General features: G+C 35.0%; 2 protein-coding genes across 3 annotated transcripts; both read left to right on the forward strand.

The window, feature by feature from the left end:
- Positions 1–1067: 1067 nt before the first annotated feature.
- Positions 1068–2851, forward strand: LOC113331194. Of its 2 annotated transcripts, none has more exons than XM_026577938.1 (2): positions 1068–1694; positions 2580–2851. In XM_026577938.1, exons 1-2 carry the CDS (start codon positions 1342–1344, stop codon positions 2650–2652), a joined length of 426 nt encoding a protein of 141 aa, XP_026433723.1. In that variant the 5' UTR covers positions 1068–1341; the 3' UTR covers positions 2653–2851. The 2 variants fall into 2 exon arrangements, with proteins under 2 accessions (XP_026433723.1, XP_026433725.1); XM_026577940.1 differs by having other exon boundaries at positions 2604–2851.
- A 16305-nt stretch (positions 2852–19156) lies between these two features.
- Positions 19157–21925, forward strand: LOC113294348 (autophagy-related protein 101-like). The gene is made up of 8 exons (XM_026542741.1): positions 19157–19228; positions 19362–19415; positions 19551–19587; positions 20142–20227; positions 20441–20536; positions 20883–21045; positions 21153–21315; positions 21674–21925. Exons 2-8 carry the CDS (start codon positions 19383–19385, stop codon positions 21747–21749), a joined length of 654 nt encoding a protein of 217 aa, XP_026398526.1. The 5' UTR covers positions 19157–19228; positions 19362–19382; the 3' UTR covers positions 21750–21925.
- The last annotated feature ends 228 nt before the right edge of the window (positions 21926–22153 follow it).

Raw genomic sequence — 22153 nt, forward strand, 5'->3', positions numbered from 1 at the left:
TCGAATAAACAATTTATGCGTTGATTTGGCAACGAAGTATGAACTGAAGGTAAAATATGTTAAACATCACTTGACCAAAATGATTTGACATTCACTTCAGAGATGCATGGTTTTAACGATGACGTAGGTCCTTTGAAACAATTTTATATGTTTGTCTCTAATATCACTCCTAATAGTATTGTTAAGTCAGAATCAATCAATTATTAAGATAAAGATCTTCTACCTAGGATAAGTAACTTTGACATACTAGCATAGTGGAAAAAATGGATCAAATATTCAATCTTGTAGTGTAAATGGATAGAGATATTTTAACGATTCCGGTATCAACAGTTGTTTCTGAACTATGTTTTTGATATCAGAGGTGGATTTGTGAGTATCCAACGTAATAGATTTCATCCAAAAAATATTGGAATTGATGGTGTATGTTCAAGACTGGCCATGGGATATGCTGAAAGGTAAAAGAATTCTACTTTTGTTGAAATACTTTTTTTACATTTAATGCATCTTTATGATTGTATGGTACACTTTCCTATTTCCCCTAGGTAGATCAAAATTCGATGGTGAAACTTTTTGAGAAGAAATTAAAGCAGATGGCGAGATGCTTAACACGGAGGAAGATGCTTAAAAATGAAGACTTAAGAATCAAAAGGAGTGATAGCCATTTGCGTATTTTAAGATAAAATCACGAATTTAAGATTGTAGAATGCATTTTTCTTCAATTATTATTATTTTTTGGAACTTCAATTTTGGTCATTGAATAAATTTAATGCTATGATTAACCCATAAAAATATCCTTATGCACAAGTATTCCCCACCCCAAATCATGCCGTAATAGGGAGGGTAAGGATTCTCTTTTTTTAGTGGAATAATGACTGGGATTGGCATTAATAGCTTACATCACTACTTACATAGTCTCTTCTGTTACTAACTGAATTGCCTGCATGATTACACGTGTCTGTATTGTGATGGTCAATATGTTTGTGGTTGTGAGTGTCTGTAAGAAGAGTATAAATACTCTTGTCAGTTGTACTTCTGACTATATGATCATTTTCTGTTTAATGAGAATAAATATTCTGTTCATTCTCAGGGGTGTACGATCCAATTTTTTTCTCCATTAATGGAGTTTTCTTGAGATCGATTTTCTTTTTCTTTCGAGTGATCTTCTCTGTCTCTTGTTTTCTGTTTTTAAATCACTCGATTTATCTCAAGATTTCATCTAGATATTATTTTTCTTGAACCTCTCTATTCTTGATATATTATTTTCAATTGATTTTTTTCCCAGATTTGCTTTCTTTATTCAACCTTTACTCCATTTTCAAGATTCTTTGATCATTGTTAATCATGGAAAGTCAATTCATATCTAAAGTTCATCTGAATCATTTAACCAGCATTGTCAACTTCAAACTTAAAGAAGACAACTTTTTAACATGGAAATCTGTAAATCTCTCTCTTCTCAACAAATTTCAAGTTGCAGATTATGTTATTGGTGAACGAGCATGTCCGGAGCAATTTACCACCCACGATAATGCAGACAACAACATTGTGAATCCTGCTTTCACTCTATGGCAAGATGAAGATTCTACTATCATCCTTTGGCTTAATTCAACTATATATGATTCGATTCTTCCTTATTTTGCTAGTGCACTGCAACTTCTCATGAACTATGGAGCAACATTGAATCAAGATTATCTCAGGTATCAGATACACATACAATTCAACTTTGTGCCAATTTGAAACGTATCAAATTAGGTAAAAATTCCATAAATACTAATTTGAATGAGATCAAGAAAGTTGTTGATGCTTTAGACGATGTTGATTCTATTGTTAGCGATGATGAAATTATAGTAAATACACTATCTGGATTGAGCTCTTCATTTGAAGGTTTCACTACATCTATTAGAATCAGAGTTCCACCTATTACTAGTGTAGAATTGCATAATCTTCTTCTTAGTGAAGAGATTGTCATTAAGTCCAGATCTAAGTCAAGTATAGTTGAATCTGAAAGTAAGGCTTTTTTGGCTTCTTAAGGTTATAATAATAACTCACATGTTCAACATAACTTTTGTGGTTTTCCTAAGAGGGGTACACATCATAATCATTTTATAGAAAGAAGAACTTATCAGCCACCTCCTCCTCCTTATATTACTTCTGGTGATCTGGTACCATGTCAAATATGTGCTAAAATTGGTCATTTAGCTCCTGAATGTTCCAATAGACTCAACTTTGCATTCCAAGGTCGTGCACCTCCTAAAAGTTTACATGCCATGTTAGCTACTGCCAATATTTTTCGTGAGAGTCCCTAGTATGCTGATAGTGGAGCTACAAATCATGTTGTAGATACTTCTTTGCTTGATGACTATACTTCTTATGATGGATATGAGTACATACAAACAGTTAATGGAAAAGATATGTTCATTTCATCTGTTGGTTTTGTGTCTTTTCCAACTGCAAGTAAATATTTCACTTTACAAAATGTCTTACATGTTCCTAAAGGATCAAATAACCTTATTTATATTTATCAATTCACTACTCAAAACAGATGCACTATAACTTTCTCTCTATTTATTATATTGTACAAGATCTTCAATCTGGGTCTGTTGCAGGGCCCTCATGTCAATGGCCTCTATCACATCAACTTTAATTCACCAATAAAACAAACAATCAAGGCTCTACATCTAAGTAAAGCTTCCTCATCATCCTGGCATCACAGACTTGCACACCCATCATTTCAAACTCTTTGGAGAGTATGTCATCTCATTGACAATTATGTAATAACAACATCATTCTTCTGTGAGTGCTGTCAATTAGGAAGGTCTCATAAATTCCCTTTTACTATTTCTTCTCATTGTACTTCAAAACCACTTGAACTTCTACATATGGATCTTTGGAGTCCATCTCCTGTAATGTCTAATAGTGGTTTCTTGTACTATGTTAATTAGTAGATGATTTCTCCAAGTTTTGTTGGTTATTTCCTCTCACTGCAAAATCTGATTTTAAGACAATATATCTTCATAAATTTTAAGAAAAAAAAACTGAGAATCAGTTAAGCTGCAAAATTATTACCATAAGAACATATGGTGGTGGATAATTCATTAATAAAGAATTGGCTGCATTCACTGTTGATCATGGTATTCAACATGAATTCACTTCTCCTACTGATAGGCTCAAAAACCTACAATAATAATACTGCAAGTGCATAGTGTCTAACTAGGAGAACAATGGCAAGTACAGGTTGTTCCCACGAGGAGTGTGAAATACTTCTACTAACTAATACCAAGAATCAACAAATCAATAAGGTGATGTTTAACGATTTTTCGGGAATTCGGGACAAAATGAAATAATAAATAATTGTTAACAATAAACGGAATGAGAGCGGGTTATTAGGATTTTCGGTTTCCACCAAATAACTATGCAAACTCTACTAATCTTTAAAAATAGATTCCATGCTTTTATTTTCAAATATTGTTTCTCCGCTATAGTTTTCTTCGCTTCATGGGTAGTGATTCTAAAGCATTACCTATCAATCCTTGCATACCACGTCTAGGGATTTAACCGAAGCACGAAATATCAATTCAAAAGCATAAATAATCAAGAAAATCACATAAACGATTAAACACCAAGCTTTGTGAAGAAAAACTATTAATCAATCAAATCATTATTAAGCATATATCAATGTAGAATTTTCACAATTAATTGGTTTCTACCTAAACCCTAACAAACAATCTAGCAAATCATGGAGAAAAGGAAATCAAAACAGCAAAACCCTCTTCTCTATAAACGGCCGTAGCCGCGCCTTCCTTTTCTTTTATTTCATTAATCAAAATAAATTATTCTATGAAATATCTTGCATGCAAGTTGATGTAGTCATCAATATCTTTCCCCAAATAGTATTGCCACCTCGTTCTTCCAATGAAATAATAAACTCCCCTTATTTCCAAAATCTCCCAAATGAAGAAAGAGTTATTTTATTTCCAAAATAGTCACGTGTAAATATTCCTCAATTAATTCTTCACATGACAAATAAATTATCTTTCTCGGTGGAATATATTTGTAATAAAGTAAGAAAGATAAAATAGTTCCCATTTTCAGTTTCCATGTGCCAACCCCACTTTGATTTCAACTCCTTTGTTGCGTTTCTGCCTCGCCTCTGAAACAATTCTATGTTGCTGATATATATGGAGATACCAGGCCAACTACATTTTGTCATTTTTTGTCATTGTGGTTGCTGATATATGGAAATATCAGGACAACTCATTTCATCATTGTGGTTGCTGATATATGGAAATACCAGGACAACCCGGCTGCTGATACATGGAAATACCAGGCCAACCCGGCTGCTGATACATGGAAATACCAGGCCAACATAATAAGTGCCGATGATATATAAAAATACCAGGCCAGCACAATAAGTGTTGCTGATATATGGAGATACCAGGCCAGCATAATAAGTGCTGCTGATATAGAAATACCAGGCCAGCATAGTAAATGTTGCTGATATATAGAAATACCAGGCCAGCATAATAAGCTGCTGATACATGGAAATACCATGCCAGCATAATAAGTGTTGCTGATATATGGAAATACCAGGCCAGCATATTTCATCATTGTGGTTGTTGATATATGGAAGTACCAGGCCAACCACATTTTGCCATTTTCGTCGCAAACACCATTAAGTCTCACATTTTGCTGTTTATTCGCTGGATGATCGAATTCACTTGTACTTTCTACAAAAGTACTAAAATAGTATTAGTAACTAAAATATTTTATCCTAGTTAATATAAATATGGGTATAAAATGTAGCATTTACATGCTTATCAACACCCCCACACTTATATTTTGCTAGTCCTTGAGCAAAACAGAGATATTATGCAATTGATTTTTTTTTTTTTTGCAAAAATATGGATAATAACCCACTCCCCCACACTTAAACATTACATTGTACTCAATGTAACTGAGTCATCCAATGTAAAAATTAAGATGTGAAATGCAACAATAAAAAAATAATAATAAAAAAAAAGAGATAAGATAGAGGGAACAAATCTGATGGGTTGACTCCTATGAAGCGAAATGTATTTGTTTCCCTGCTTTCAGTAGCACGTTCTCAAACAAGATGAGGTTGGTACCCCAAAGTACGCTGCAAATCATATATATACAGTCTGAAAAGTTGGGGATCAACCCAACTAATTAGTTTTGATGAAAAGATGATCCTGCAACAATGATGATTAGTACCCAGAGAGCAAAAACTGAACTCAGTCTTATACGGAACATTCACATAAGCTTTTAGAAAATCACGATCTGAGAAATAAGTGCTCAACGGAACAATGATATCGTGACTAATTGACCCATTATCATCTACAACGGTTTAATTATTAAGGGTCAAGGTCAGAGCTTTCTCAACTAATGGAACTAGTCGAAACTCAGGAAGAATTAAAGGTTCTAGCTTGGGCTTCCATTTATTAGTGTCTAGCAGCGGTGTGGAATCTAACAAAGCATTGACTTCACAAATAACACTATCATCATCAAAACCATACCCAAAATGAGCTAAGCAACCTCTAATGGATCTTCCGAGTGGCTCTTACAAAAGGCTTGCGAGTGCATACTTTCTTTTCGCCCACAACACTTAAGGCTAAGGTACCTAAAAAAAAATCAAATAAAATGCGTAAAAAGAACCAAAAAAAAATCTAAAAAAAAAAACAAAATAAAATTATGTACAAAAAGATATCAGTCAGAGAGTATTTTGCAACCACTCCCCGGCACCGGCGCCAAAAACTTGATAGGCTCAGAAACCTACAATAATAATACTGCAAGTGCACAGTGTCTAACTAGGAGAACAATGGAAAGTACAGGTCGTTCCCACGAGGAGTGTGAAATACTTCTACTAACTAATACCAAGAATCAACAAATCAATAAGGTGATGTTTAACGATTTTTCAGGAATTCGGGACAAAATGAAATAATAAATAATTGTTAACAATAAACGGAATGAGAGCGGGTTATTAGGATTTTCGGTTTCCACCAAATAACTATGCAAACTCTACTAATCTTTAAAAATATATTCCATGATTTTCTTTTCAAATATTGTTTCTCCGCTATAGTTTTCTTCGCTTCATGGGTAGTGATTCTAAAACATTACCTATCAATCCTTGCATACCACGTCTAGGGATTTAACCGAAGCACGAAATATCAATTCAAAAGCATAAATAATCAAGAAAATCACATAAATGATTAAACACCAAGCTTTGTGAAGAAAAACTATTAATCAATCAAATCATTATTAAGCATATATCAATGTAGAGTTTTCACAATTAATTGGTTTCTACCTAAACCCTAACAAACAATCTAGCAAATCATGGAGAAAAGGAAATCAAAACAGTAAAACCCTCTTCTCTATAAACGGTCGTAGCCGCGCCTTCCTTTTCTTTTATTTCATTAATCAAAGTATCAAAATAAATTATTCTATGAAATATCTTGCATGCAAGTTGATGTCGTCATCAATATCTTTCCCCAAATAGTATTGCCACCTCGTTCTTCCAATGAAATAATAAACTCCCCTTATTTCCAAAATCTCCCAAGTGAAGAAAGAGTTATTTTATTTCCAAAATAGTCACGTGTAAATATTCCTCAATTAATTCTTCACATGACAAATAAATTATCTTTCTCGGTGGAATATATTTGTAATAAAGTAAGAAAGATAAAATAGTTCCCCTTTTCAGTTTCCATGTGCTAATCCCACTTTGATTTCAATTCCTTTGCTGCGTTTCTGCCTCGCCTCTGAAACAATTCTATGTTGTTGATATATATGGAGATACCAGGCCAGCCACATTTTGTCATTTTTTGTCATTGTGGTTGCTGATATATGGAAATACCAGGCCAACCCATTTCATCATTGTGGTTGCTGATATACGGAAATACCAGGCCAACCCGGCTGCTGATACATGGAAATATCAGGCCAACATAATAAGTGTTGCTGATATATAGAAATATCAGGCCAGCATAATAAGTGCTGCTGATATATGGAGATACCAGGCAAACATAATAAGTGTTGCTGATATATAAATACCAGGCCAGCATAGTAAATGTTGCTGATATATAGAAATACCAGGCCAACATAATAAGTTGTTGATACATGGAAATACCAGGCCAGCATAATAAGTGCTGCTGATATATAGAAATACCAGGCCAACATAATAAGTTGTTGATACATGGAAATACCAGGCCAGCATAATAAGTGATGTTGATATATAGAAATACCAGGCCAGCATATTTCATCATTGTGGTTGCTGATATATGGAAGTACCAGGCCAACCACATTTTGCCATTTTCGTCGCAAACACCATTAAGTCTCACATTTTGTTGTTTATTCGCTGGATGATCGAATTCACTTGTACTTTCTACAAAAGTACTAAAATAGTATTAGTAACTAAAATATTTTATCCTAGTTAATATAAATATGGATATAAAATGTAGCATTTACATTCTTATCACCTACCCCAAAACAAAATGGAGTTGTTCAAGCTAAACATAAACATCTTCTAGACATTGGTAGAACCTTTCTTGTTAAATATGGTTTACCTGACAATTTATGGGTTGAATCTTTAATGACAACAAACTTTACTGTTAACAGATTACCTGTTAGAAGTCTAAATTTCATATCTCCTTTTGAAAACTTGTTTTCAGACTATTCTTTTCTTAGAAGTTTTGGCTGTTCATGCTATCCTTGTCTTAGACCTTATACTTCCTCTAAGTTGGCACCTAGAAGTTCTCCTTGTGTTTTTCTTGGGGTGTGGCTAAGGCTGCACATGGTTCGGTACGGTCCGGGTTTCTTAAGAACATGTTACATGTGCCTCCTACTGACCGGTCCCTCATTTGAGTACATGTACTTGTACCTGTGAGACCGACCCTATTATAGCCGCTACCGGGTTTTTACCTCAATTAAATTTGAAGGAATAACGATGGAATCTGGACAGGGTTTTGACAGGGTCCGAAAATGGGTTTCATTCGAAGTTCTCAATGAAGAAAAATGGACAGAAACAAGCGGTGATGGATTGAATCTGCTAGTGGTAATTAACTCCTCTGATTTGGAGAACGTAAACTAAGGATGATTTCCATGGCGATTAACTCTGATTTATCCCCTAGATCATTCTTTTTCTATCTAATATTACTTTGTGGAGAAAACCACGACATTGGAAAAAACAACGTCATCGAGATATGGTAGTAATAGTAGTAGCGGTGGTGGTGGTATTGATTCATACATCATCAGTTTACTCAGTTTGAAATCTGGTACGAAGGTGTTCTTTATAACATCAATACTGAAGAATCTAGCATTGGTTTAAAAAATAGTTCGTCTCTTTTCCTTCCTCTTTTACTGGGTTTATGATTCTTCGTTTTTATATATTAACTGCTAGGTTTGTGCAATCGTGGTAATTTAGGTTCATGAGTTCTGAGATATGGGTTTGAAATTAGTTTGATTTTCTTGTTGGTAGGTTTGGATTATATGATATTTTAGGTAATTGCAAGCAACAACAATGAAATTGACTTTTCATGTGAGTGAATGAAATTGGGTTTGTGATTTCTGTTGTTGATTCATGGTTAGAAAGAAATGAATAATTGAATATTAAATAGGCATCTCTGCTGGTGATTGAGTTATAGAGATGGGTTCAATTGATTTTAGGATGGAGAAGATTAATGAAGTCATGGGTTGAGTTGACTTACAGGTGAAGAGATGGTAGTATTGTTGTTGATTTTGGATGGAAAGTATGATGAGAACTTGGAAAAGATGAAGATGATATTTGTTCTCGAACCTTTTTTAATAAACTCTAATTACCAAACCTAGAATGGATGGTTGCTATTAACCAATAACACTCTAATCAACGGCTCTTATTAATCGGGACTTTCAAGCCGGTACAAGGCAGTACTCCCCAATAACCGAGTACATGTCCCGATTTACACCGGTTCTCATATACATTCTCATTCCCTGTACCTCATGCACCGGTTCCGGTCCGGTTCCGGCCCGGGTTTTTCGGTTCTAGTCCGGTACACCGGTTCCGGCCAGTTCTTGTGCAGCCTTAGGTATGGTGGCTCAACAGAAAGGTTATAGATGCTTAAATCCACTCACTGGAAGAGTTTATGTTTCAAGACATGTAACATTTAATGAAGACATTTTTCCTTACTCAACTATTATCTCTGCTTCTTATACTCCTTCTGCTATTAGTTATGAGTCTTTTGGTAGTGATACTTCTCCAGTACCAGCTACTTCTTATGCCACTACCATTTCAGCTGCACCTGCAGCATATGCTTCTGTTTCAGATTCTGAGACTCTAGTTGTTGTTCAGAGAGACATTATGCCTCCTTATTCAGCATGAATCTTCAGCCGTTGTTCAAACTGATTCATTGCCATCTCTTCATAGTGATTTATTGGCTGTTGTTCAGAATGCTCATCCTATAAAGATAATGGGAAAATATGGTATTACGAAACCTAAAATGTACTTTGCAATCAAGAATCCAAAATGGAAAGTTGCAATGGTTCAGGAACATAATGCTTTGCAATCTAATGGCACATGGACAAAAGTACCCCCTTCTCCTTGTCAAAATATTGTTGGCTGTAAAAGGGTCTATAGAATTAAGCAAAATATTGATGGTTCAATTGACAAGTATAAGGCAAGACTAGCTGCTAAGGGTTTTCATCAACAAGCATGTCTTGATTACAATGAGACTTTTAGCCCTGTACCAAACCAACAACCATTAGACTCATCTTGTCTCTAGGTGTGCTCCATGGTGATCTTCCAGAAGGAATGTATATGACTCAACCTCAAGGATTTGTTGATTATGATCACCTTGACTATGTGTGTAAACTTCATAAATCTCTCTATGGATTGAAACAATCTCCAAGAGTTTGGTATGAAAAATTGCGCACTAATTTGGTCTCTCTTGGTTTTCATGCTTTAGCTGCAAATCCATCTCTGTTTGTGCAGAAATCTGGTTCCAGACTCACTGTCTTTCTAGTCTACGTGGATGACATTGTTCTCACATGTACTTCTACTTCTTATTGTAATGAACTTATATCCACTTTATGCAAGTTTTTTCCTCTCAAGAATCTTGGACAACTACATTATTTTCTTGGTCTTGAGGTTAAGAGAAATGCTAGTGGTCTATTTATGAGTCAAACAAAATATGCACTAGTTTTGTTAGATAAGACTCAAATAGTAGGTGCTAAGTCTTGTTCAACTCCTTATTCCACTTCAGTTAAACTAACTGCTCATGACGGTGATGTTTTGGATAATCCTACAGAACATAGATCTCTTATAGGTGCTCTTCAGTACCTCATATGGACTATGCCAGAAATAAGTTTTGCAGTTAATTAAATTTTCCAATTTATGCATCATCCTACTACTGCTCATATGGTGGCAGCTAAGACAATATTAAGATATTGTTAGAGCATAACTCGGTTGAACCCACCAAGCATTGGTATGTCAAGCTTGGTTGTCATATTTGAGTATCAAAACTCATCTAGAGTCGCTTGATTAAATACTAGAGTCAACTTCGTTTAGGTTAGACTATAAATTCTAGGAATGTTGAGACGTACAAGTATTACTCCGAAGACCTGCAGAATGTGAAGAAGAAACAACTACAACGACAACATCATTCTTCCTCTTGAGGTTAGTAATATTGACGTGATCTTATTTCCATTCCTAACATATCTTTTAATTCGGATTATATTGAAAACATAACATGCGATGATGTATATTAGTCTAGTGGTTAGACTTGGTCATAACATTATGATCAAAGTGTCAAGGAATTTATTAAATTACGAAGTATAAACGCTTATCTTTTGGAACTTCGAAAATACAACATCAACATAATCTATTATTTATAGTTGTTGATTATGTGTGCATGATATAGGTTAAATTCCCCCTAGCAAACAATGTTTTATAACATTTGTTTAAAGGAAGTACATATATGAACTTGTTTCATAATCGAAAGGAATCATGATTGGTCAGGTTCTTTATTGAATATCTTTTGAATGATCAGTATAATATGACAACGTAGAACCTATCTTAACTTGTTAATATTTATGGTATAACCGGTCATAGTCTATACAATATACCTAGTTATAAACGGTCACAAGTTACGTTGGAAATCAAGGTGTAACCGATCACAAGCTATATTGGAATGAAAGTTATAACCGGTCACAAGTTACTTTTGGATCCAAGGTATAACCGGTCACAAGATGAATTGGGAAGTTAGTTTAATCGGCCACAAGCTACCTTTGGGAAGCAAGGTATAAACGGTCACAAGCTACTTTGGGAAGCAAGGTGTAACCCGTCACTAGCTACTTTGTGAAGCAAGGTGTACCCGATTACAACCTATCTTAGGAATCATGTTATAACCGGTCACAATATATTCTGGAGTAATGGTATAATCGTTTCCACGAGAAAAACCAAGTTTCCATGATTCACATATTTCTTCATGATGTGTGTGAATTAGGGTTTCGGGTTTGCTAAGATGAGAAGCTTCTAGATGTCGACATTATTTGAACATGTACATAACTCTTATCATTAATTAATCAAAGATATTCCTTGATACTCAAGGTGATCCCATGTCTGAAAAAGTGAAAAGCATTTAATTATGATTTTCATCATATATGTTTTAATTACCAGCAATTAAAGCATATCCTCTGGAAATTTTTACTAATCAATATGCTATACTAGTAATAAAAATTTTCTATGAGAGTTTTCATAAATATGGTTTGGCATTTCTGTGGAAATAGGAAAACCAAAATTAGGTACTTTAATGATAATATCTTGAGAATATTTTCGGTTTTGGAATTTTCTTTTTGTCCAAACAACCTTGGTGTATGAATACTTGAGTTTGTATTTCTTGTAAACTATCCTAAGAGCTTGGATAACTTCATTCTTGTTGTTTTTGGTTGAGCCGTCTATCTGGATAGGAAAGTACCCTAATTAGGCTTAATCTCTTACGACCGCTCGTTTAAAGACTTATGTGGGATCAAGAATCTCTACGAGTACTTTTGGTGGGAAACTAGTGTTAGAGCACTGCTCGGTCGAACTCGCAAGCGTTGCTATCTCAAGCTTGTTTGTCGAGTTTAGTTGCCAAAACTATAATTCTTGATTTCTAGTCTACTTATAGCTAAGTATCGGATTAGGATAGTAAGTGTAGTTGAGCATTAGACTTCACGACGCTCATCGATTGAAGACGAAGAACTACTAAGGGGAGCTTGTGGAACTTCATCAACAAAAGGTATGTGGAGGCTTGAACTCATCTATCAATCAAAAGTCTATCTACTGTATCTGTTATTTGAGACAAAAGTCGTATAGCTATATAGACTTCGATTATACACATTTGATATTTCGAGTTGAGTTTAACTCGCTTATATATTTCTCAAAATATGTGTTGGTAAGCTTTCGCTTTAACCAAGTTCATCTTATATTTTTGACGAAAGTCAAAAGATGATCATGTGAAAATTGGCTTGTAACATCTTACATCAAGTGGTGTTGTGCAGTTTATTGAAGACAAACGAAGATTTGAAGACGAAGAAGAATTCTAATTAGTTTTCGTATCTTTTGAATTGTGTGCACAAACCTTGATCGACTGGGATCCAACTAGAATCGTGTTTATCTTTGATAGACTTGATTGATTAGTTGTGTGAGATCGTCATCACCTTATAGTTTCTATTAGAGATTTATATTGATTGCAAATCTAGAGTTTGATTATTTCGGTAGTCAAAGTTTGGATTGATCCAACCAGACAAGGGAGTTTATTAGATTAAACAGAAGAGCCTTTGTCAACGACTCAAATATATTATTACCAAGATTTAATAGAGTGGTTACCAAACAGATTTATCCGTTACTGTTTAGAATACGATCTAAAGGATTGGTGATTCACGTGTGTGACTCTAGAAGTCGAAGGCGCATGAATACTGAGGAAACTAAGTAGCTAGGGGTAGTTTACTTGGTCTCAACTATACAAAGTTGGATTAGATTTTGTATAGCGGCTTAATTCTGGGAGTATTCAAAACTGGACTAGGTCCCGGGGTTTTTCTGCATTTGCGATTTCCTCGTTAAAAAAATCTTTGTTGTGGCATTTACTTTATTATTTTGCATTATAATTGTTTTATTATAATTAAAGTAAACTACACTTGTACTTTAATTCCGTAACACTTGATATTGATCCTATAGAGTTTCGGTTATTACCGTACCTATTATCAAGTGATCACTTCGTTGTCGTATCGTCTTGATTTTCAATCCATAGTCAATCACAAAAGTGATCTTGTTTTTGTATTGTCTCGATCTCGTATCCGTAAGCGATCACACGAAGTATGTACCGAAGTTGTTGCATTGTCTCGACTCTGTCCACAGACGATCACACTTGGTAAAGGACTTATAGGTTGATAAATAAAAGATTGTGGTGTATTAGGGTACCCTCGTCTTTTCAATTGGTATCAGAGCAGGCAAACATGAAAATATATAACAATCTGTAATTGGTGCGATCCAACCTATAAGATTGAAATCTATTACTGATTCAATTAATAAACATTTAATCAAGATTTGATGACTTCAACGTATCTGAAATGAATTCGGACAACAAAATTGTTGAGTCTCTTCGTTCCAAAGAATTTTGGACGTTTGAGGAATGTTGTCTTTATCTTAGTCTCACAGAAGATTCTTCGAGAAAAATCAACAGAAAAATCTCAAAATTTTCTGAACTAGATAAACAATTTTAATTTTTTGATTTAGCAAATGAGATCAAGATATATGAACAAAAAGAAGATGAGTCATTATCCAAGATACTCATGATTCTGGATAATTGCAGCAAGGTTCAAAATGAGGTTGATGAGTTTCTCAAAGCACTAGATCACTCAAAAGAGACTATAAATAATTCTAAAGGAAATCAACTCATTCATGAGTACTTGATGAATTATACCTCTGAGACAATTGATATTTATGAAGAAAACGACATTCATAACTCTTTTGAAGAATTTTTTCAAGAAGATTATAAAGTCTGAAATATCAATTGTGAACCCACTGAAGTCTGCTAGTATTCACCCAAAGCAGAAGAGGAAATAATGACTGAAAATTTCATGTCAATTCCTGGCAAAAATTATTCGTCAAATCATGAACCATATAACAATGGTGAAAAACTCGATAATAGGTTTCCCTTAACCAAGAATCGGTGGCCATGGAACATTCACAAAGTGGGGTTGACGATAAAAACAAATAGAGATGGGTTATTCTCCTTTCAATTTTCTTCATATCTCTATTTCGAAGAAACTTAAACATGGCACTAGGGTTCGAAATTCCTCTACTTCTAATTATTGCATGTGAAGTGCAACAAGAGAATCTTATATCTACATATCCTAGGATTCAAAAGGAGCAAAGGGTATCCCTCAAATCATTCCAACTCGTTTCAATCAAGGAGATTCAAGTCTCAACAGACTCTATCGATTATAAGTGGTTTCTCATCTTTCTTATTGCTTCAATGGCTAATAGAAGTATAAATAGTAGAAACTTTATTAGAGGTGAAAGCTCAAATAGGAATATAATGCTATACTCTACTATTGATGTCAATCATGAAACATGCCTAGTCTCACTTATGATTTTGTATCTCAAAATTACTTTCTGAATGATGAGTGTCTTACCAAATTCGGTTCAATCAAAGAACCCATTATGGAAATGATCTATGTTGAAGTTTCAGATAAGAAATATACGGATTTTGTGAATGATAGAGAATGGGGAATTTTTCATGAAAGCTCTTTCAAGGCTACTCCGGACCTTGGAAACTATTTTATGCCAATATGCATGAAATGGACTTCGAAGGGTGCACCTTCCATACCATGATCGGTACAAAGTCTTTTGAGGTTAACAAATAGGTTATTTCGGAACTTATTCTCTAGCCTTACAAGAACACCTTCTTACCATGTGCTGATCAGAGATATCGGGTCGACAACAACACCATCTCTTCCGTAAAAAGAGGAATATGGTCAGGTAATACTCTTCTTATCCATAATGTTGAGCTTGGCTTCTGCAAATCTTTGCCCTAGAAATATACACAAGTCAAGATGGATAAGAGATGTTGCTGAATCGGTATATCATATTGTCGGAGGAGATTGTTAGAGCATAGCTCGATTGAACCCACCAAGCGTTGGTATGTCAAGTTTGGTTGTCATATTTTAGAATCAAAACGCATCTAGAGTCGCTTGATTAAATACTAGAGTCAACTTCGTTTAGGTTAGACTAAAAAGTGTAGGAACGTTGAGACGTACAAGTATTACTCCGAAGACCCGAAGAATGTGAAGAAGTAACGACTACAATGACAACATCATCCTTCCTCTTGAGGCTAGTAATATTGACTTGATCTTGTTTCCATTCCTAACGTATCTTTCAAGTCGGATTATATTGAAAACATAACATGCGAAGATGTATATAAATAATACTCTAGTGGTTAAACTTAGTCATAACATTATGATCAAAGTGTCAAGGAATTTATTGAATTACGAAGTATAAACGCTTATCTTTTGGAACTTCGTAAATACGACATCGGTATAATCTATTGTATATAGTTGTTGATTCTGTGTGCATGATATAGGCATGATTTCACCCTAGGAAACAATATTTTATAACATTTATTTAAAGGAAGTACATATATGAACTTGTTTCATAATTGAAAGGAAATCATGATTGGTCAGGTTCTTTATTTAATATCTTTTGAATGAACAATTTAAGATGACAAGGTAAAACCTATCTTAACTTGTTAAGATTTACGGTATAACTGGTCATAGCTTACATAATATAGCTAGTTGTAATTGGTCACAAGTTACATTGGAAATCAAGGTGTAACCGATCACAAGCTATATTGGAATGCAAGTTGTAACCGATCACATGTTACTTTGGGATCTAAGGTATAACCGGTCACAAGATGAATTGGGAAGTTAGTTGTAATAGGTCACAAGCTACCTTTGAGAAGCAAGGTGTAACCGGTCTCAAGCTATTTCGGGAAGCATTATGTAACCGGTCACAAGCTACTTTGTGGAGCAAGGTGTAATTACAACCAATATTGGGGATCATGTTATAACCGGTGACAACATATTTTGGAGTGATGGTATATCGGTTCCATGAGCAAAACCAAGTTTTTCTATGATTCACATATTTCTTCATGATGTGTGTGAATTAGGTTTCAGGTTTGATAAGATGAGAAGCTTCTAAATGTCGACTTTTTTTGAACATGTACATAACTCTTATCATTAATTGTTCAAAGATATTCCTTGATACTCAAGGTGATTCCAGGTCCCAAAAAGTGAAAAGCATTTAATTATGATTTTCATCATATATGTTTTAATTACCAGCAATTAAAGCATATCCTCTGGAAAATATTACTCCCTCCGTTACTTTTTAATAGGCTGGTTTCTATAAATAAATGTTTCAAAAATATAGGTTGGTTTCCTAATTGGGAAAGTCAGATGTTACTTTGGTTTTGTGGGACCACTTTTCTCTTAACTTCTTTTTATGACAAGTGTTATGTGGACCATTTCACTTCACTTCTTTTGCTGACAAGTGTCATGGGGACCATTTCACTTCACTTCTTTTATTGACAAGTGTCATGAGGACCACTTTCAATAATTGGTTGTCTCAATTTCCTTAATTTTCTCTAAAAGTCAAACCAGCCTATTAAAAAGTAACGGAGGTAGTATTAGTTAATGTGTTATATTAATAATAGAAGTTTTTTATGAGAGTTTTTGGAAATATTGTTTGGCATTTATGTGGAAATAGGAAAACCGAAATTAGGTACTTTAATGATAATATCTTGAGAATATTTTCGATTTTGGAAAAACAACCTTGGTGTATAAATACTTGAGTTTGCATTTGTTGTAAACTATCCTAAGGGCCAGACAAACTTCATCCTTGTTGTTTCTGGTGGAGCCGTCTATCTGGAGAGGAAAGTACCCTAATTAGGCGAAATATCTTACGACCGCTCGTTTAAAGACTTCTGTGGGATCAAGAAGCTCTACGAGTACTGTTGGTGGGAAAATAGATAATTGCATTATTATTGTAGTTTTCGATTATTGATTTGATTGACTAACGGTTATTGAAACTTTCATTGCACCTAGTTTGTTTATTCTTGAGAACATTCTCTTCTGATATAAGGCTCACTCAAACTAGATCAAAGTATTGACGGGATCTTTAGAACCATTTTCGGATCTAAAGACATCTTGTGATAATCCATTGTTAACAGACTCCGTTTTGTGCATGATTGATCACAAGAGGATTCAAGTGGTGTTGTGCAGGTTATTGAAGACAAACGAAGATTTGAAGACGAAGAAAAATTCTTATTAGTTTTCGTATCTTGTGAATTATTTCCACAAACTTTGATCGGCTGGGATCCAACTAGAATCGTGTTTATCTTTGATAAACTTGATTGATTAGTTGTGTGAGATCGACATCACCTTATAGTTTCTCTTAGAGATTTATATTGGTTGATTGCAAATTTAGAGTTTGGTTATTTCGGTAGTCAAAGTTTGGATTGATCCAACCAGACAAAGGAGTTTATTAGATTAAACAGAAGAGCCTTTGTCAACGACTCAAATATCTTATTACCAAGATTGAATAGAGTGGTTACCAAACAGATTTATCCTTTACTGTTTGGAATACAATCTAAAGGATTGGTGATTCACGTGCTTGACTCTGGAAGTAGAAGGCGCATGGATACTGAAGAAACTAAGTAGCTAAGGGTAGTTTACTTGGTCTCAACTATACGAAGTTGGATTATATTTTGTATAACGGCTTAATTCTGAGAGTATTCAAAACTGAACTAGGTCCCGAGATTTTTCTGCATCTGCAGTTTCCTCGTTAACAAAATCTTGTTGTGGCATTTACTTTATTATTCCGCGTTATAATTGTTTTATTATAATTAAAGTAAATTGCACTTGTACGTTAATTCCATAACACTTGATATTGATCCTATAGAGTTTCGTTTATTACCATACCTATTATCAAGTGATCACTTCGTTATCGTATCGTATTGATCTTGAATCCATAGTCAATCACACAAGTGATTTTATTGTTGTATTTTCTCGATCTCGTATCCATAGACGATTACACGAAGTATGTACCGAAGTTGTTGCATTGTCTCGACTCTGTCCGACGATCACACTTGGTAAAGGACTTATAGGTTGATAAATAAAAGATTGTGGTGTATTTGGGTACCTTCGTCTTTTCAGATATGTAAAAGGCACATTAGATCATGGTCTGTTTTTCTCAAAGGGTCTCACAACTTTGCAAGGCTATAGTAATGCTGATTGGGCTAGTTCTCCAAATGATTGAAGATCCACCAGTAATTTCTGCATCTTTTTTGCTCATAATCCAATTTCTTAGTCAGCTAAGAAACAAGCCATTGTTGCTCGATCAAGCACTGAAGATGAATATCGTGCTCTTTCTCAAACTGCAACAGAGGTGGTTTGGTTATGTCAACTTCTCAAAGATTTGTGTATATTTCTTCCAGCACCTCGTACACTGCATTGTGACAACACCAGTAGTATTGTTCTTGCCTCAAATATGGTTTTTCAGAGTAAAATGAAGTACATGGCTTTGAACTTTCATTTTGTTCGTGAACTTGTTCATGCTAAGACATTATCAGTCTCTTATATCTCTACCATCTCACAACTTGCTGATATATTCACTAAGGGATTGCCCAAGATTTCAGCTTTTCGAGGACAAAATGAATGTTTACAGTCTTTCTGCTTTTAAACAAGTTCAATTTAAAGGGGGGGGGGGGGGTAATAGCTTACATCACTGCTTACATCAGTTTCTTCTGTTACTAACTGAATTACCAGCCTGTATCTGTATTGTGATGATCTATATGTTTGTGCTTGTGAGTGTCTCCTAAAAAAGTAAATACTCTTGTCCGCTGTACTTATGACTGTAAGGTTATTTCCTGTTTAATGAGAAAAATTGTTTTGTCATCTGGCATACCCGTCCCATACCATCCCATGGCCGATTTCCGTTCTCGGAAATGTACTGTCAAAGCATAGGCCCGGCACTCCAGCACTTGCAGCTATTCGCCGGCAAACTGTTGTCATATCCGAATTGGGTGTAAACATCCGCCTGTCATTATAAGTAGAGTGCACGCATTAAAGTCAACGTGTATCCCCAAGTTCTATCGAGCAACTTCTCTCCACGAACGATCTGAAAATTATTTTCTTCCTGAAGTCCAAATCAGTGAGTTTTCTTCTTCTTCCGATCTTAACGATTGTTATTAGGGTTTCATTTACTCCTCAAAAGATTAGGGTTAAGACTGATTCTGATTTCGATCCCAGTATATAAGAATTTCCCTTATTGTGTTGAAATTTAGGTTTGTTAACTTAAAGATATCATGAATTGCGAGGTTTGCTCTCTTAAAGAACTGGTAAATTTTCCAAGCTCTTTACTACTAAAGTTTCACTTCTTGGAAATCTCTGATTTGGATAATTTCATTTTATTCAATCACTGCAAAAACATCAGTGATATAATTTTGACTGATTTTAGTGTTGATGGTATGTAGGAGGTTGAACACTTTGAAATTCGGGAAGTATTACGCTGTAAGTTCACTGAAATTTAGCCTTTTATACTGTAATAATGAACATTCAAGAACTTGATGAATTTGGTAACTACAGCTGTGGCAATTAGCTTACCAGATGTGGCATACCTTTACTCTTATAGCATGTTTTGTTCTGAGTAATTGAATTCTGTAATTGTGAACTACATTGGATTCCTCTTTGCAATTCAATTACTTGACCAAAAATGCTAGTTGCTTGAGCGGTTTTATATTTCACTTTGGTTGTGGATCCAAGCTTATATGGTGGTGAATAAGCTCTTTGTGGAAACCCATAGTTTAAATCTGAATTTAATGAGCATATATATATTTTCTAGTCCTTCGAGATTAAATGATTTGATTTTGTTTGAATATATTTATCTTGCTTTGTTTAGGAGTTAACAGATTTTTCTTTTACCGTCTGATCCTGGGGACTGGGATTTTTATTCCCAGTGACTCAGTGTTTAATACTTATTGGAGTAATACCTTTACTGGTTACTACTATCATATCATGCCTTTTGTTATTGATCTGATGACCAATGTTTTTGAAACTGCATGCAGGTATACTACATACAATTGTGTTCCACAGGGCTTTGGGTCTAGTGCGTCCCAAAGATATCGATTCAGAACTATTTGAAATTACTTATGTAAGTAATTCTCAATTTTATACCCATCATACCATACTCTCATATCCGATACAAGGTAGCATTTTATTTGATTGTATTCACTGTGAACATGTGGATTTCATGCTATCCCTTATGTTGTAGCATGCATTGTCTCAAGATCCCCTAAATGACTATTGGTGTTGAGTTTTATACTCTGGAGGTCTTATGGTCTTAGCCTTTTTTTTTTAATCTTAGGTGCAATGTGGAGATGCTGAACTCGAGAAGAAAGTAGAGGAGAAGATTAATCAGTTTATTGGATGGGTAGAGAAACACCCCAACAAGAAAAGTCAGGTGAGAGCTACACTATTTGCTATTCTCAAGAGTTTTGCAAGGGTGCTTTTTAGCTGGAGTTCTGGTGGGTAGCTCTAGTGGCTATCTAGTGTCCTCCTGCTCCAGTCACCCACGACTTAGCTTTGGGGATATATTACCACCAACTCCTTTTCATGAATCTCTGTAGACTGTTTTTTCTTGTACTGTCAATTTGATCAGAACCTTATGCATGATGTCATTATGTGACTCGATATTATGGGCAGCCAAAATGTTTTCCACTCTAATTTACTCGCATTCAAAGTCCATCCGTTTGAATCTCTTGGTTGTATTGTTTCGAGAATCTAACCATATGAATCGAATAATGCAGATATGTTTATCTTTCTATGAGGTGAAAAGTAAACAGCCAACATGGTTCAGTAACAAACCTGAACGCGTGTATTGGGAACAATGGCATATCAATTTGAATGTACAGCACCCAAAAGCACTTACTGTCAAGTCTCATCATTCAAAAGTGGTAGTAGATCCAGGAGGTGCATTCTCTTCCGAAATTTCCTCTGACTTGTTTTTTTTCATGGTCCTTTTGATGCATCTTGTTTCGGTGTAAGTGTGTAACATATGGATATGTTTTACTCCACAGTTAGTGCACTAGAGGAGAGAACTGTACGCCGTGCGGCTTTGGAAGCATCTCTGCGTGAAGTACTGTTCCAAATAATAAAGTTTGTCAATGAGAAGAAGGATCACATTCCTCCAATACCAAACATCGAGGGTGTTACATTTCCATATGAAATTACTCTCCCAAGGTTAAATCTCTTTTCAACATCTTGAAGCTTATGCTATTATAAATTTTCTAGTTCCTTAGGTATTATCTTATTCCACAAGGTGGAAGCTGTGCAGATGCACAAGCAACACCCTGTACAGGTTGAGCGTATGGAATTTAAACTTGATATCAACCCTTGCTAACAAACACACAATCCATATCCATTGTACATGTTTCATGTTTCTTGGGCACATATTTAACTCTCTACCCTGTAAACGGAATTGCATTTTAATATGAAACAGCTTAGATTGGATATTTCTTTTCTTTGAAAGAGGTGTTTCTTTGTCAATTTATTTATCTTTTTGTTACCATCTCTGACACTTGATGTTTCTTTCCTTCAGCTCATCGGATTCTTCATTTGGAATGGACATGTTCAAGAGGATGCTTCAGACTGGTCATCCAGGAATTCTCAGTTGACCGGAACATAATAGTTTCCTACTTGATCTATGGATATAGGCCTCTTTTTCTTTTACTACCTCATTTTGTGAATATGTAAAGAACTTGTGAAAGTGAAATATTCCCCACGCTTGAACTCTATATATGCTTTTGTTTATAGGAAAGAAAATCAATCATAGAGCACATAATCTACATTACATGGCAGTGCCCTTTCCTCCTATTTCCTCCACTCTTAACGGCATCTGCCATTTACTGGTGACGGTATTAGGGGGTCATTCTGTGTCTGCGGTTTTTAGTATGTCCATAATGAACGGTTTGTTGAGAATTTTCCTTAAATTCCAAAGAAGGGGCAAATGGGCCGACAATGGAAGTATGGAACACATGCGCCCATGCCTACTTCTCCATGATGGAGTTTTTGTTAAATT

This window comes from Papaver somniferum, chromosome 1 (genome assembly GCF_003573695.1).
Source record: "Papaver somniferum cultivar HN1 chromosome 1, ASM357369v1, whole genome shotgun sequence".
NCBI lineage: Eukaryota > Viridiplantae > Streptophyta > Magnoliopsida > Ranunculales > Papaveraceae > Papaver > Papaver somniferum.